The sequence below is a fragment of the Oncorhynchus mykiss genome, chromosome 10 (genome assembly GCF_013265735.2).
Source record: "Oncorhynchus mykiss isolate Arlee chromosome 10, USDA_OmykA_1.1, whole genome shotgun sequence".
Taxonomy (NCBI): domain Eukaryota; kingdom Metazoa; phylum Chordata; class Actinopteri; order Salmoniformes; family Salmonidae; genus Oncorhynchus; species Oncorhynchus mykiss.
Window position 1 is genome coordinate 66522498 of NC_048574.1, and position 16410 is coordinate 66538907.

The 16410-nt window shown below is 45.1% G+C and overlaps 1 protein-coding gene and 1 long non-coding RNA gene across 2 annotated transcripts in view; one reads left to right on the forward strand and one right to left on the reverse strand.

Annotated features, from left to right (window-relative positions):
• Positions 1-16410, forward strand: part of LOC110534508 (F-box/WD repeat-containing protein 7) — a 93870-nt gene that overhangs the window by 48383 nt on the left and 29077 nt on the right. The window contains 3 exon segments of the mRNA XM_021619390.2: positions 9992-10042; positions 10044-10075; positions 11570-11711. Coding sequence (XP_021475065.2) covers positions 9992-10042; positions 10044-10075; positions 11570-11711 — 225 coding nt within the window.
• LOC118936728 lies at positions 11972-13020 on the reverse strand. The gene is made up of 3 exons (XR_005034204.1): positions 12952-13020; positions 12803-12877; positions 11972-12128 (listed from the first exon to the last, which is right to left on the reverse strand). It is a non-coding gene; the product is annotated as an uncharacterized LOC118936728 (long non-coding RNA).

The window sequence follows — 16410 nt, forward strand, 5'->3', positions numbered from 1 at the left end:
TCAGAAGAATTCCCCAATAGTTCCCCAGAATGGAATGCTGCACCGATGGACCAAGGTTCTATTCGTCACACCTCTCCCCGTCGATCGCATGTCATCTGTCTGGTTGGAGTGCACCCTGCTATTGCTCTCTCGGTGAGCGGCCATTGAGATCGAAGGCCCCCCGCCCCGGTCCCCTATTTTGTCACCGCCAGGACAATGACACGGCGGTTATTCAGCGACACACCACTGCCCAAGACGTATTTGCTGCTTCAAGTTCAACAAGGCCCCACTTTGAAACATTTGATCAAGGAGGCCATTCTCCTATAGCTTGAGGTGGGAAAATACCCTGGCTATCTGTTGCCTTTGAAAAGCTCAATGTCCAAGTCCATCTAATCCACCTATAGAGAGGGTTAAGTCCCTTCATTTATTTAATGAAACCTCATGAAGAATGATGAATTCCGTGAATCAGTTCTGCAGTTCCTTTTCCTTTTTAAATACTGCAGTAGCACGTACATTAAAAAAACGGTCAATTTTTCCTGAACACTCATAAGCTAATTTCTATTCTGTTGGCTGAAACACTGCCATAGAAATCCATACATCCACATGCTGTAGCCTACGGTTTGCGTAGGAAGCCCCATACGAGAGAGCGAGAGAGAGAGGAGAGACATAAAGGGAATAGAGCATTTGCATTTGCCCTCCAGACATACCACTGCGCTGTTACAAGATAGTAATTTTACTACATTTTCCATTCTAGTTCCCAATATATATTCCAACACCGAGAACCATTCATCATAGCCTTCTCGCTCTCGCTCCTCTCTCTGTCTCTCTATATCGCTCTCTATATAGATGGATAGATCTATATCCAGATATATAAATATATCTATAGAGCGAGAGATCTGTCAGTCTCTCTCACAGAGGTCTATCACTTAAAGACGAGAAGACAAAACACGGACAAGGCTGAGATATGAGTGTACTTCGGAGGACACCTGTTTTGTGGAAACCCAATGTCTGGGTCTGGAGGGTTTTTAAGAGGTTTTGTGAGGTAAGAGCCTAGCGCCGCTGGATGTTAATGCTTTACCGAGCGGCAGAAGGGGCGCAACAGAGGTCACAGGCTCTTCAAAGGCTGGGGCGCCACCGCTCTCACGTTCCACGCATTCCAACGTACTGTGTTAAGGTTGGGCAGCGAGGGGGTTGTTCTCAAGAGGACCCAACACACACACACACACACACACCGTCTCGGTGTGCTGCTTGGTGTTGCTGTGGCAACAAAAACAAACGAGGAAAGATTTTCAGTGCAGGGAGAAGGGACACACACACGGCGCTCCAGACTATCTTAGTTATACTGCACCTGGCCACCTTTAACCCCTCCAACACTAGATTACATGGGGAGCAGGTCTCTCTCAAAGGCCTCAATTGTCCCCTTTAAAAGTAGTCTGTGTCATACATGTGTTATCTTTGGCATCATTAAACTGAAGACTTATAGTTTTTATCAAATATTCTCTGTAATTAGTAAATTGTTGGTTACCTGCACGAACCCAGTCTTCACTATACACACATACATCAAATTGTCTTAAATAATTGATTTACTAACCAAGTAATTCACAGAAATGCATAAACAAATAAACAAAGTAAATATGGTTAAAATAAATTATAGGAGAATGTGCCCTAGTGGGCTAAACCAGCATGGCAGCTTGTTAGACAAAAGGGGGAGTGGGGGTCACCTGAGAAGTCACTACAGAGTTGATAATTATTGAAATGCTAATGCTTTGCACATGAACGCTCACTCATTCGGGAACAATTGCAATCAATATATGTATTTACGCTCGGTGTGTTGTCGGGATCTTGGTTGAAAAGTTAGTTTCTGTTGGAGAGGCTCCCTAAAAAAAACATGGCACTTCAATAAATCTACGACTGGATTTTTTTTATTTAACTAGGCAAGTCGGTTAAGAACAAATTGTTATTTACAATGACGTCCTACCCCGGCCAAACCCTAACCCGGGCGACACTAGGCCAATTGTGCGTCACCCTATGGGACTCCCAATCACAGCCGGTTGTGAGACAGCCTGGAAACAAACCAGGGTCTGTAGAGATGCCTCTAGCACTGAGATGCAGTGCCTTAGACCGCTGCGCCACTCGGGAGCCCCCCTGGAAGTGACTTTTCATAGCAGTTTAAGAGTATTTTTGCTAACCCTAATCAAATCATAAGCTTTATTTATATAGCACATTTCAGACAGGAATGCAATGCAACACGCTTCACAGGAAAAAACATCGATAAAGAACAATGAAAATAAAAACAAACATTTACTACACAATAAACATCACAGGATAAAAACAAAAGTATAACAAAACCCCTTTTCCTAACCTTAACCTAATTCTCCTAACCTGCTGCGTAGGTTCCCGTAACCTGCTATGAAAAAATAACTTCTGGTCGCAGCTGAATCGATGTGGTGTGTTTTTAGGGAATCTCCAAGGTGTTGATGAGAGGGAAATGGGTGGGTTTTTTAATCACTCAACCTCGACTGACACTAGGGCTTCAAAGCACAAAGCTGGATTTCTAGAATGTGACCGTGTGTTTGCTTCACCGGTAGTGTGCTGACAGATGTCTAAAGAGATGTTCTAACAAGATAATAAAACAACGCACCTCCCATGTTGCCAATGACACACTCAATAGGAAATATGGGCACTGCAACAGCCTTTTTATGAATCGGCCCCTATGGAGGCTAGTTGCTGGCTAGTTGCTGGCTAGTTGCTGGCTAGTTGCTGGCTAGTTGCTGGCTAGTTGCAGGCTAGTTGCAGGCTAGTTGCAGGCTAGTTGCAGGCTAGTTGCTTTTACCCTGCAGGTGTTTGCAGACCTAATGCAAGATCCCCAGACTAGTTTCCCATTTGTCCAAATTGATCAACGTAAACAAAAGGGCTTTTCATGTGTATTTATTTTCTACACAAGGCATTATTTGAATAACAATAGCTGAGCTAGCTACCTGCCAGTGCAGGATTTGTTTACCAGATAGCAGGATAGCCCTGTGAACAGCTTCCCTCTTACCTCGGTGGTGACAAATACGATGAAGTCTTTTCTTTTAACAATGTTTATTCACCTCAACCATTACTATTTATTAGTTTGTTCAGCTGTGACTTTGTTTTGTTTTGGACCCAAACCAGTAGTTTAGAGTTTTATTTCCCCTCGACAGCAGTATCATTTGCATGTGATAGCCCTTTCCCAGTTGTGAAGCCATCACCTATGTTCTAGTTTTGATAACTAAGGCCCATCATTGTTTTTGCCCATATTGAAAAGGAATTGGCGTTAATTTCGTGTGTAAATCAGGTGCTGCACCTGAAGTGCATATTGTGTACCGCTGCCGACTAGAGAATAATGGATTTCTCTTTATCCCGGGGCTGAATGAAGTGTGGAATATAATATATGAATGTTATGCGTTTATTATGCATGGGCTGAAATATTAAATACATTTTTTTGTTTATTCAATATCATATTCTCCCTCTAATATTTATATTAGTTTCTCACTTTTCGGGATGTAATTTGTCTGACTGCCCTAAGCAGAGCACTGATTATACAGAATATCCTATTTAAAGCAAGTTGTGATAAATACCTCCTGCCCAGTGATGGGGAAAGAACATTAGCGGTGCCACTACTGCCATACCATGGGATGTGTGTGGACTGCAACAAGTGAGGGGGTTGACTCGGTGGTATACAGCTATGATCGGAAAGTGACTTTTTCATAGCAGGTTAGGAGAATTTACTACACAGCAGGTTGGAATAATTAACATGGCAGGTTAGGGGAATTAGGTTAAGGTTAGTGAAAAACCTCTCTCAACCTGCTACGAAAAGTCACTTCCGGTCGTAGCTGTACTCCATCTAGTCACATCCGTGATTTCCTCCTCCCTTTTCCTTCCTGGCTGCTGTGTATTCGCACCAATAATTGATGCGCTGCGCACACTGTTTATTGTTGGACTGCACCATTCGCTTCCTCACTGCCGGGGAAAATGTAATCCGAGCTCTACGCAGAAACTAGCGTTGTGAAGGCTCTGAAGAGGGCATGGCCCTCCCCTTTCTCCCCAAACCACTCCTCCCCTTTCGCCCGAGTTGCAACTTCCCCTTTTTTATCATCTCTCTCCTTGCCCATTATCCTCGCTCGTGCAGTCCTGTGGGGCAATCGGTAGTGAGAGCCTACTAGCTCCATAGTTCTGTATTTGAATCGTTACTGAGAAAAATCCATCAGTGTGGCACGGACGGAGCAATTCCATACGGAGAAATCTACTACACCTACCGTCAAGCACGCACGCCCGTTCGGTGACGTGCTCGAGCATGTCCACATCAGAGATTGTCACGGATCTACCCGCGAGCACCCTGCCCTGCTCCCCTTTGCGCTGCGATTCTACCACTCTGTCATATTGGGGATTCAACGATTCGCAGTGAAGGAATAGGAACCCACAGCCGGATTACCAAACATGGGTTTCTACGGCACTTTAAAGATGATTTTCTATAAAGTGAGTAGGCTTTCTACGTCTGTATGCATCATCATGCCGCACAATCTTGCTGTCATATCGTTGCATGATTGACATATTGACCGAGCGCCTGGGAAATCATTTTCTGCTCGTTGCGAATTGAATGGCCGAAAATGACGCGCCGCTGTATCCATCAGCAGATTGAATGGGCAGGCACTGCAGAGGATGAACGGGAACAGCAGGGAAATGATGCGGGGCTCATATCATAGCCGACTTGATTCATATTTTAGAATGACTGAGAGATTCATACTGAGCACATCGGTTTTCGTTATGACATTCAGGGTACAGGGAGGTCGGCAACAGAATAAATACATATTGCTTATGAAATACATTGGGTTTTATGTATAGGCCTATTGCATAATAATTACACGTGAGGTTTGCTGTCGTTGATTCACATTTTCTCACTATAATATTTGAGCAATGAGCATTCATTCCTTTACCATGGATTACGCCCGTTGTTGAAAACGCGGTGACCCAGCCTATCTGCCCATCAATTAACTGCACTTGCGTGTCACACTGACCGTGTGAGCAGTGTGTTCCTTTGCATCACGGCATATTAACCAATAGGCTACAATGCTACATTATTTACCCACAGAGTGATATAACATCAGAACGAATGATTAGACTAGATACTTTGTTTTTTGATGTGTTTATGGCGGATGCATAACCAGACATTCAGAATATGGGACTTTTCCTCCCATTTTTGCATAGAATATAACCTCCATTTCCAGGTTATAGTGAGCAATGTTTTTTTTTTTTTATCAATACTTTTAGGTTAGGTTGTAGCTATTCTGTTTCCTATTCCAAATATTTCCCTTGGTCTGCCAATGTGTTATGCATCAGGATATTACATATGCAGTTGTGGGCATCTTGTGTTGCCAAGTGTCTCACTGCATAGTTAGCCTACAGGTATCTGATTTGTATCTGTTGAATTGCCTGTTGAAGAAGAGACTATATTCCTTACACTGTAGACTTCCTTGAGACTTCAAGAACAAATGATGGGTCACTGTGTCAGACTGCTGTGTAGAAGGCAAAACAGCGTTTATGACAGATTTTTATCCATCATAGTTTGTCATCCAGAAATGCATGCTTATTGTGGTGGAGTTTTTCATAGACTTTGGTGATGAGGTTGAAAGACTGCAAGTCGTTTGCTGCAACCAACATCATCACAGCGTCTCTTAAAAGCGATTACGGTTTCAAGTGCGGATAACATTGACGAATGCGTTTGCTGATCCGCTTAATAACTTGGCTGTGTGGAAAGCGAGCCCTATGAGAGGCAATCAACCGGTATGAACTGAGCACACCGGAAACTCTGAATAACGTCTGTTACCGGGCAGCGGAACATCCCACACCCCCTGTGTCCGTGTCCACCATCGGTTACCGTTAAACAGTTTCGACACGTCCTCCCGAAACTACGAAAGGGACCGTGCAGCTGTTGATGATTTATAGTGGATCATATTATGTAAACAAATTGGGTAATCACTTCAAATTCATTTGCACAAAATCCAAGGAGAAAAGTGCTGGCTAGTCAAATTGACTGGGCTGCTGGGTTTTGGATGAATTTCAGGTTTTTAATTAGTGGGATTAAAATGTGGACTGTTTGTGTTCAGCCGGGCAAGGCGTTTCCCACCTCTATTCAGATAGGCTCATTATCATATTTTAAATCCTTTCTGTTTATTATTTCCATTTCAAGAGGTATCAAGTAGGAGGCTGTAATTTCATACCTAAATTATATTTTTCTGTCATTCGCTGTGTGCTCCTGTTGTAGCAAATTCTTCTCAGTGAGTAGCCGACTCTTCCTCTCATTTCATATTCTCTCACATTCAAGCGACTGTAGTCGTATAATTTCATGCCTAGATGCTCTTTCTCTGCCATCCACTCAGCTGCTGTTGTAGGGAGCGTGTTCTACTCTGTAGGGAAGGTAGTGCTCAGTGTTGTCTTGTAAGAATCTTCTGTTTTAACCCTCCGCAGGCACAGAGGGGGAGACTGGCTGTTTTTTCAAAGCCTAATAGAAAATCCAGTTTGACTTTAATTTATTTTATAGCAATAGGTCCCTTTGCTATATGTTCCATGTAAATGGATGTTACGGATGCCCCATCTCTTTCTAGTTATGTCCCAATTCTATTTGTTTCTCCAGTGGAGATCTTGAAATGATTTCATGGCTGCTTGACATGGTAATTGAATAACTGTGGCGTGCATGGAGAATGTTATTCCAATTAGTTATATTTTCATAAGGTCTACATTCCAATGAGTAATAACACATTACAGTTGGTTTATCTGTCTTTTCGACCGACTGGGAGCTAATCTTTATTTTGTCTATTATAAACTGGTTACCAACGTATTTAGAGCAGTAAAAAATACATGTTTTGTCATACCCGTGGTATATGGTCTGATATACCACTGCTGTCAGCCAATCAACATTCATTCACCACCCAGTTTATAATAAGAGAATGATTTCCTCAGATCTTATGAGGTACGCTTTCATTCTCGCTTTCATTCTCTTTCACGCTCTCTCGCTGCTTTTCAAAATGTCCTTATCTCTCTATCCAGCTCTCTTCCTCCTCCTTCTCACAGTTAGGGAGGTCAGAGGTGTGAGACACAGGGTGACTGATTAGTAGCTGTCTACAAACAACATTCTCCGTCTCGTCTTGGGTTACCTTTTCCCACGGCTGAATTACAAGAGACTGGTTGTTGCACTCTAATGTGTTTTCAACGCCTGCACTTGGGAGATTCCCTCGTCAGCCACCACCCCCTGTACCCCCCCCCCCCCCCCACACACACACCCACACCCCTACTCTCCCTAGTACTTGAACTGCCATTGCAGTGAGGTTATTCCTTGGGGAACAAGGGATTGGGGTTGAGAATGAATCCCCTAACAAGCAGAGAATATCTTATAAAAACCCAACCGCTAGAGAGAGAGAGAGAGAGAGAGAGAGAGAGAGAGAGAGAGAGAGAGAGAGAGAGAGAGAGAGAGAGAGAGAGAGAGAGAGAGAGAGAGAGAGAGAGAGAGAGAGAGAGAGAGAGAGAGAGAGAGAGAGAGAGAGAGAGAGAGAGAGAGAGAGAGAGAGAGAGAGAGAGAGAGAGAGAGAGAGAGAGAGAGAGAGAGAGAGAGAGAGAGAGAGAGAGAGAGAGAGAGAGAGAGAGAGAGAGAGAGAGAGAGAGAGAGAGAGAGAGAGAGAGAGAGAGAGAGAGAGAGAGAGAGAGAGAGAGAGAGAGAGAGAGAGAGAGAGAGAGAGAGAGAGAGAGAGAGAGAGAGAGAGAGAGAGAGAGAGAGAGAGAGAGAGAGAGAGAGAGAACACATTTCAACTAGATGGAAAACACATTGATGATAAATCTTCCGTTCTTCACCAACATTTGGAATGTTATTCTAGACTTATTTTATTTTTTTATTTACATTTTTCTTCCAGAATCCCTTTTCATTGCCTTCTCTGCAATGCATCCCATCAAAATCTCTTCTCAATGATTCTGATTCATTTGTCTCCTCTTTATTGTCTCATCGTAGTCCTGTTCTCCATCTCAGGGAGATGGCTTTCATTTATTTGAACAGTTCTTGATCTAACCCGACTGTCTCATCAACGCGCTGTGAACCATCCCACCAAGGGGCCCCTAATCAAAACCCAGCCAGCTCTTCACAAGAAAGAGAAACCAGAACTGCTTCCCTCAGCTCAGTTAGACCACCAGACACACACACACACACACACACACACTCAGCGCCAAGTGATCTGGTGGAAATTCAACTATAATCAATAGTCTTTGATATCAGTATCGTTGTTTGGTCCTCCAATCAACTAGGCTACATCCCCAGCTAATAAGTTAAAAAGTAGGCCTCCCTCCATACAGACCTCATTGCAGTTATATAGCCACATTGCAGGCTAGGCTATATTATCTATTTTTCTGTGGCTCCACAATTGGCAACAAATTAAATATTTAGCATTCTTAACTTGTCCGTGGCGTAGTTTCTGTCCATCTCTGTGCATCTAGCTAGTGTTCCATGCATGTGTGAGTCCCGACGGTCAGAGTGCAGTGATATGAATAGTTAATAGGTATTCTTGGTCTGTTATTATAGTCCAGTGTGTGGTGGAAATTGCATCTATTTGGGTGAACGTCCCATATAAAAATAGGCTAAATGTCTGTTTATGTCATGATGTACCAGTCACAGACACTACCAGAGTGGAGTAAAGCAAACGCAACACGAAAGAGGCTTTGTCTTTTGAAACCCCCCAGTGCTCCTTCCTAACCGGGTATTCAATTCAACAAGTGCATACACATCCATTTGAGACTCGCTGTACAAGTACGTCCCCAAAAATAGTTTTATTCAAATGTCACTTTGGGCTCGGTGTGTGATGGACGCTGAGGCCTTTCTGTTTTCTCCTGTTTTAGATGTTCATTATCCAGGCTCTGACTATGCACCCACTGAGACAGGAGAGGTTGTGGTGTGTGTGTGTGTGGTTTCCCTTGAACCACCCATGTATAAATCGAGCTATTCTAATCAAGGTATTCTTTCTCGCGAAGGGTGCAGTCATTGCCCATCCTATAGCATATAGCTGCTGCCAAATTATTGTTTCAGTGAGTGTGTGTGTGTTCGTGTCCCTTGCTCTTTTTTTGGGGGGAATCTCTCACGCCTGTCAGAGGCTCTCAGTATGGAATGCAACCTATTGGAGTGAAGCTCATCAGTGTAAAAAAAAAAAAAACTACCACACCTCAGCCCTGCCTTTCATTTGGCTTTGGCTCATGGGGATCCCAATAAAAATAAATCATAATGTCTTTCAGTTAGAGCCAACCTCTACCACACCTCACCCTGTTCTTTCTCTCAGCTGGAGCCAGCGCCATCGTCTGCATTGAGAATGAAGAATTATTTTTATCTATAGGCTGAATAAGTAGGGACCCTTCGGCTTCTTGTTCATAATTTACGTTTGCTCACGTGGAAATGGTTTGTTCACGTGGAAATGGTTGGTCCCTGTGGCAAGGCAAGGGAACTCTATCTGCATTTAGTTTTATTCTTGTGAGGATCTGTGCCGTGTGCACAAAAAGGACGACAGTTGTGTTCAAATCATTTACTGAAGGAAACAGTCAGTTCTTTCCTGCTGTGAGCCTCAAAAGCATTCAAGTCAGCGTTTGTTTGCAATACCAGTTACTCAACAACAAAATCGTTCTTTCCCTGTTCTCAAAGTGAGGCGCTGCTTCGTTCTCCTCAGGAGTACAGCCTGCAAATGTTAATGGCAGAGATGACTCATATCTTCTGTCTTTGAGGAGAAGTAATCTGGAAAGTGAGGCAGCAATTATCATTTACACTCGAGCCAGGTCTCATCTTTCACCAAATGTTAGGTTGCTGCAGGGTGGTTTTTTAGTTTTGGGCCCTGTCATTATTTTCTTATAGAGGGGTGCAAGAACGGAGGAACGTGCGCACGCACACACACAAGGGTGTACCTCTGTGGTGTCTCTCGCTCTACTGCCTCCTAACATCTCTTCTCCTTTCACCTCCCTTGTTTTGCAGATGAAGAGAAAGTTGGACCATGGCCCAGAGGTCCGATCTTTCCCTTCAGGAAAAAAAGCCCTGCAAAGGCTCCGAGTATCCAAGGTAAAGAACCCCCCCCCCCCCCCCCCCCCCCCCCCCCCCCCCCCCCCCCCCCCCCCCCCCCCGCGTTCCCATCTCCCCTACCTTGTTATCCAGTATCCAAGATGAAGAACCAACCCCCTGTTCCTACCAGTTAAGGAATAGATTTAGCCTTCCTACCCAATAGACCCAGCAATGCAAATGGTAAAGAAACCTTGACCCAGTTCTGTTGTATCACAGGCAGGATCCAGCAGGCAGCCCTCGTTGTCCCTGTAAGTCAGAAAATTATGTCGTTATTCACACTAAGACATAATCCTCATAAGAAGTGCTCACCGCAGCGTGTTCCTTGCCCATTAAAGTGTACTTCATGCCTTCCTGAGGACCCTGACGAAGCACTGCTGCCTCACTCACTGGCAGCACTGTGCTGCTTCTGCAGCCTTGTAATTGCCACACGTTGGTCAAGCTCTCAATCCCATTAAAAATAAACCCGTTATGAAACAGACCTCTCTCTCTCTTACCCCATACTTCTGTCGCTAAGCAGAATGGTGTGAGGAACTGCTGAATGGTGTGTTTGGCGTTTGGCTAGTACCGAATGAGCGTACGCCTCGTGGCTCAGGGCGAGAGGCGCACATTGATAGAAATCCCCCTAAAATTCACATTCCAGAATTGATCTGCACCTCAATAGCAGTTCTCTTTCCCCTAAATCGATTTTAAAAATATTTTTAGTTGAATAAGAACAAGTTAGTATCCCAAACCAAATTGAATCAAGCTTGTGTACAGATGCATTTAGTTGATTAATGATGATGGAAACATGGGAATAAACAGCTGGTTTCAGTTCCAGAGAAACACTCTGGAAGAGATCAGGTTCGTATTTATTCATGCACGGCGTACTGAAACATTTAGCAACGGAAAATTTTACTGAACATTTCTTAATTGACGTTCAGGCAGTACCTTCCCGTTTCCTGCCTAGTGAATGCGAACTTGGTTTCAGTTCAATTCCAGAGAAACTGTTGCATTGAGAAGAGAGCAGGGTGTATTCACTATGACGCAAACTAAATCAAACGGGTAGGAACCTAGATATAGATCACTCTGTTTTCATTGCAAAATGGTTTGCTACGGTGTGCACTAATGAATACACGCCAGCTATAGAAACCCAGTTAAGTCTCCTCTTGGCAGAGACCCAGGGTTGTTTCTCTCATTAGTATCTGTTGTTTGCTTCTCCATCCACCCAACGTTTGTACTCCTTCTCACTGCTATTGTAATTAGTGAGCGGAGTGGAAGATAACTGTAGAAGCTGCTACTGCTGCAGTACCTGCACTTTGCCCGCATTTGAAACTATTCATAATGACCTCCGTGTTCCTCGCTATCACTAGAACCCTCATCCTTCTCCTCAGAAGAACAGGAGAAATAGTTTTTCTTCAGTTTAGTCTGGTTATCTTTTTCTTGTGGGGGAAAAAAAAAAAAAAATCCTGCATTCTTACTCGCTCCCTCCCCATCTCTCCGTATTTCTCCCCACAGTGCTACAGGGCTGGTCCCCTACCCAGCCACCCCCACCACGTTTGGGCACATCAGGACAGCTAACGGTCAGGGGCAGCAGAGGCGGCGTATCACCTCCATCCCTTCTCCCACAGGTCTCCAGGAATGGCTCCGGACATTTCAGGTGAGTTAGTTCCCCCTTCGCTCCTCCAATGTCTTCCTGTTACCTCCATCCTCCCCTTCCTAGTGGTCATTTCAGGTGATTAGTTCCCCCTTCGCTCCTCCAATGTATTCCTGTCACCTCCATCCTCCCCTTCCTAGTGGTCATTTCAGGTGAGTTAGTTCCCCCTTCGCTCCTCCAATGTCTTCCTGTCACGTCCATCCTCCCCTTCCTAGTGGTCATTTCAGGTGAGTTAGTTCCCACATTACACCTCCAATGTCTTCCTGTTACGTCCATCCTCCCCTTCCTAGTGGTCATTTCAGGTGAGTTAGTTCCCCCTTCGCTCCTCCAATGTCTTCCTGTCACCTCCATCCTCCCCTTCCTCGTGGTCATTTCAGGTGAGTTAGTTCCCCCTTCGCTCCTCCAATGTCTTCCTGTCACCTCCATCCTCCCCTTCCTAGTGGTCATTTCAGGTGAGTTAGTTCCCCCTTCGCTCCTCCAATGTATTCCTGTCACCTCCATCCTCCCCTTCCTAGTGGTCATTTCAGGTGAGTTAGTTCCCCCTTCGCTCCTCCAATGTCTTCCTGTCACGTCCATCCTCCCCTTCCTCGTGGTCATTTCAGGTGAGTTAGTTCCCCCTTCGCTCCTCCAATGTCTTCCTGTCACGTCCATCCTCCCCTTCCTAGTGGTCATTTCAGGTGAGTTAGTTCCCCCTTCGCTCCTCCAATGTCTTCTGTCACGTCCATCCTCCCCTTCCTAGTGGTCATTTCAGGTGAGTTAGTTCCCCCTTCGCTCCTCCAATGTCTTCCTGTCACGTCCATCCTCCCCTTCCTAGTGGTCATTTCAGGTGAGTTAGTTCCCCCTTCGCTCCTCCAATGTCTTCCTGTCACGTCCATCCTCCCCTTCCTCGTGGTCATTTCAGGTGAGTTAGTTCCCCCTTCGCTCCTCCAATGTCTTCCTGTCACGTCCATCCTCCCCTTCCTAGTGGTCATTTCAGGTGAGTTAGTTCCCCCTTCGCTCCTCCAATGTCTTCCTGTCACATCCATCCTCCCCTTCCTAGTGGTCATTTCAGGTGAGTTAGTTCCCACATTACACCTCCAATGTCTTCCTGTTACGTCCATCCTCCCCTTCCTAGTGGTCATTTCAGGTGAGTTAGTTCCCCCTTCGCTCCTCCAATGTCTTCCTGTCACCTCCATCCTCCCCTTCCTAGTGGTCATTTCAGGTGATTAGTTCCCACATTCCACCTCCAATGTCTTCCTGTTACGTCCATCCTCCCCTTCCTAGTGGTCATTTCAGGTGAGTTAGTTCCCCCTTCGCTCCTCCAATGTCTTCCTGTCACCTCCATCTTCCCCTTCCTAGTGGTCATTTCAGGTGAGTTAGTTCCCCCTTCGCTCCTCTAATGTCTTCCTGTCACGTCCATCCCCCCCTTCCTCGTGGTCATTTCAGGTGAGTTAGTTCCTACCCCCTAGCTCTCAGTTCCTAATTGGCCTCTGCTCCCTGAGGAGTGATGGTTCTAACTAAGTAGTTAATTAAGTAGGTAGTTCCTAGTTCCTCCCAACTCCTTTGTTACATTCGTCGTCGTCGTCGTCGTCCCCCCCTCCCCTGAGTGTCTTCCTTCGACGCCCCGGAGCGAGAGCTCATCAAAAAGTAATTGCTGCCTTGATCTTTTGGCCCACACATTACCATATGCACTGTAGCATGGGATAGGATTTAGCCTACCTGTTTAGAATACAGGCTCCAATATTGTATTTGTGCAGCCAACGCCCGATGTATACTATGTCAACAGTTGAACAGATGTGATCTTTGTTCAGGTAATCCTTTCAAAGCCACATAGTATTTTAGGCCAGTCAGCTTCAAATGACATATTAGCCTATAGTCGAGTTCTAACGTCACAGCCAATAGTCAATAGATAAATCCCTTTGTCTTTCAGGTACTTCCTGTAGTGCCTCAGGTCAGAAATAGTTTATTATATAGGGAATAGGGTGCCATTTCAGGCACGGCCGTAATGGTTTCTTCTCTGCTTTTTGTTAGGGCAGTAAAAGCCTTGTTGTGTTGAGGCAACTCCATAATGATGACGAGTGCTCAGACATCGGCGATTTGTTTCCAGCATTTTGTTAATATGAAATTCATCGTCAGTAAAGCATCCCTTTCATCCGAAATGGGAACAATGCTGAGTTTATTTGACTTGGCAACCAACTCGCTGTAATGCTGCTGCCTTCTTCGCTGAAGTTTTTTTACAGCAGGCTTTGTGGCTGTATTGACTTTGCCCGTCATGAAGGCCAAATCTTTGGGGAAATAAACAGGAAAGAAATTAGAGCTTTAGTGCCGTCTTCAAAGCATTCTCTGAAGGTATAACCGCAACAAAATGTCAAGAAATCTTTTATTCGAAAAATGGCAATTTGCTAATAACATTCCTGTCGGCAACATCTTTCTGCTAATATTGCGGTGATTAACTTTCTTCACGTCTCTGTTTGGTGAATAAACCAGTTTACTGCTATTGTGAAATGTAATCCCATCCTGTAGAGATTTACAGCCACAGAAGCCAGACTGCAGCATAGAGATTTCAGGCCAAGTTCATTAACAATTAGATGCCTGTAAGTCTTACTTCAGGATGTTAAGATTCAGCAGCGGTTTAGAACAATGTTGCGTTCAAGGTCGGGCTTTTCCGCTCTGTTTACTTCTGCAACAACTACCTCTAAGATCAGTACCTGCCTCTCCGGGACATGGCACGGCATCAAACAATTCAGTCATCCGTTGTCAAATATTGTAACATTGCATTTATCGCTTAATCGTTCCCAAAAAAACACAAATCCTGTGAAATAACTTGTCCATGTGAGAACTCGCCCTCTGTGTGTGGGTTTTTGACAGAGCGGGAGAGCGTGAGAGAGAGAGGCTATTGACGTAGTTCACCTGCTATGGCCCCATTTTTGCCTTTCATCTGACAGCCCGTATTAGAGGCAGCTAAACCCACAACGTGCATTCTGTACATTCTCTTTCCTGTCCTGGCATGCTCAGACCCTTTTTGTGCTTCCTGTGGAGTGAGAGAGAAATTCAATGAATCCTCTTTACGAGGTTTGAAGATGAGTATAGCCAGAAAATAATGCTATCCAAATGTCATAACACTGGAAAGAAACATGGCGTTATGTCGTCTGGTTGAAAACCAGGGTTGACTGACCCATGCTTTGTAATCAGTGCCTTAGTTCAGTGCGTTACCCGCCAAGCATAAGCAAGCTTTGTAGCTAGCGGTGTTTCTACCCAGAAAGCTAATTCCCAGAGGCATAACCAATGGGTGTTAAGTCGCCTGCCAACCAGCGCTGAGTAACCATTCAGTAATCCAACCCTTTGCCCTGGTTCGAGGAGTACTGCTTTGAACCCAACTCTCTGATTACCTTCCTTAACTACCAACACAGCCAGCTCCTCCGGTGGCGTCAGTCTAACTGCCAAATTACAGATGCTTTACATGCCCAATGCTTTCCATCCTCCATGCCTCCCTCCATCCTTCTCTTATAATCACTGTGTTACATTTGAGCGCTCTCCCAAAGGGAAAACAACGTTGGCCCCAGCATCTAGACACTTGGTCTAGTTACAACTACAGCCCTTGCTAGCTAAGCTCAACAGTTTGGCCTGTTGCCAGTGTAGTTAGCGGCGAGGTGCCTTGGGCTAACTGGCTTCTGTTGAGGGAATGTGTTATTCACTTGCATACACATGACCAAAAGTACTGCTCGTCGAACATTTCATTCCAAAATCATGAGCATTAATATCGCGCTGCTATAACAGCCTCCACCCTTCTGGGAAGGCTTTCCACTAGATGTTGGAACATTGCTGCGGGGACTTGTTTCCATTTAGCCACAACAGCATTCGTGAGGTTGTTGGGCGATTAGGCCTGGCTCGCAGTCGGCGTTCCAATTCATCCCGAAGGTGTTCGATGGGGTTGAGGTCAGTGCTCTGTGCAGGCCAGTCAAATTCTTCCACATCGATCTCGACTAACCATTTCTCTGTCATGCTGAAACAGGAAAGGGCCTTCCCCCAAACTGCCACAAAGTTGGAAGCACAGAATCGTTCCGGATGTCATTGTATGCTGTAGTGTTAAGATTTCCCTTCACTGGAACTAAGGGATTCCTAGCCTGAATCCATGAAAAACAGTCCCAGACCATTATTCCTCCTCCACCAAACTTTACAGTTGGCACTATGCATTGGGGCAGGTGGTGCTCTCCTGGCATCTTCCAAACCCAGATTCGTCTGTCGGACTGCCAGATAGTGAAGTGTGATTCATCACTAGTGAACGCGCTTCCACTGCTCCAATGGCAGCAAGCTTTACACCACTCCAGACGATTCTTGGCATTGCGCATGGTGATCTTAGGCTTGTGTGCAGCTGCTTGGCCATGGAAACCCATTTCATGAAGCTTCCGACGAACAGTTATTGTGCTGATGTTGCTTCCAGAGGCAGTTTGGAACTCTGTAGTGAGTGTTGCAACTAAGAACAGACTATTTTTACACACTACGTGCTTCAGCACTCAGCGGTCCCGTTTTGTGCCCTTGTGTGGCCTACCACTTTGCAGCTGAGCCGTTGTTGCTCCTAGATGTTTCCAATTCACAATAACAGAACTTACAGTTGCCCGAGACAGCTCTAGCAGGGCAGAAATGTTACTAACTGACTGGCAATTCTACTGCCAGTGTTTGTCTATGTAGATTGCATGGCTGTGTTCTCGATGTTATACACCTG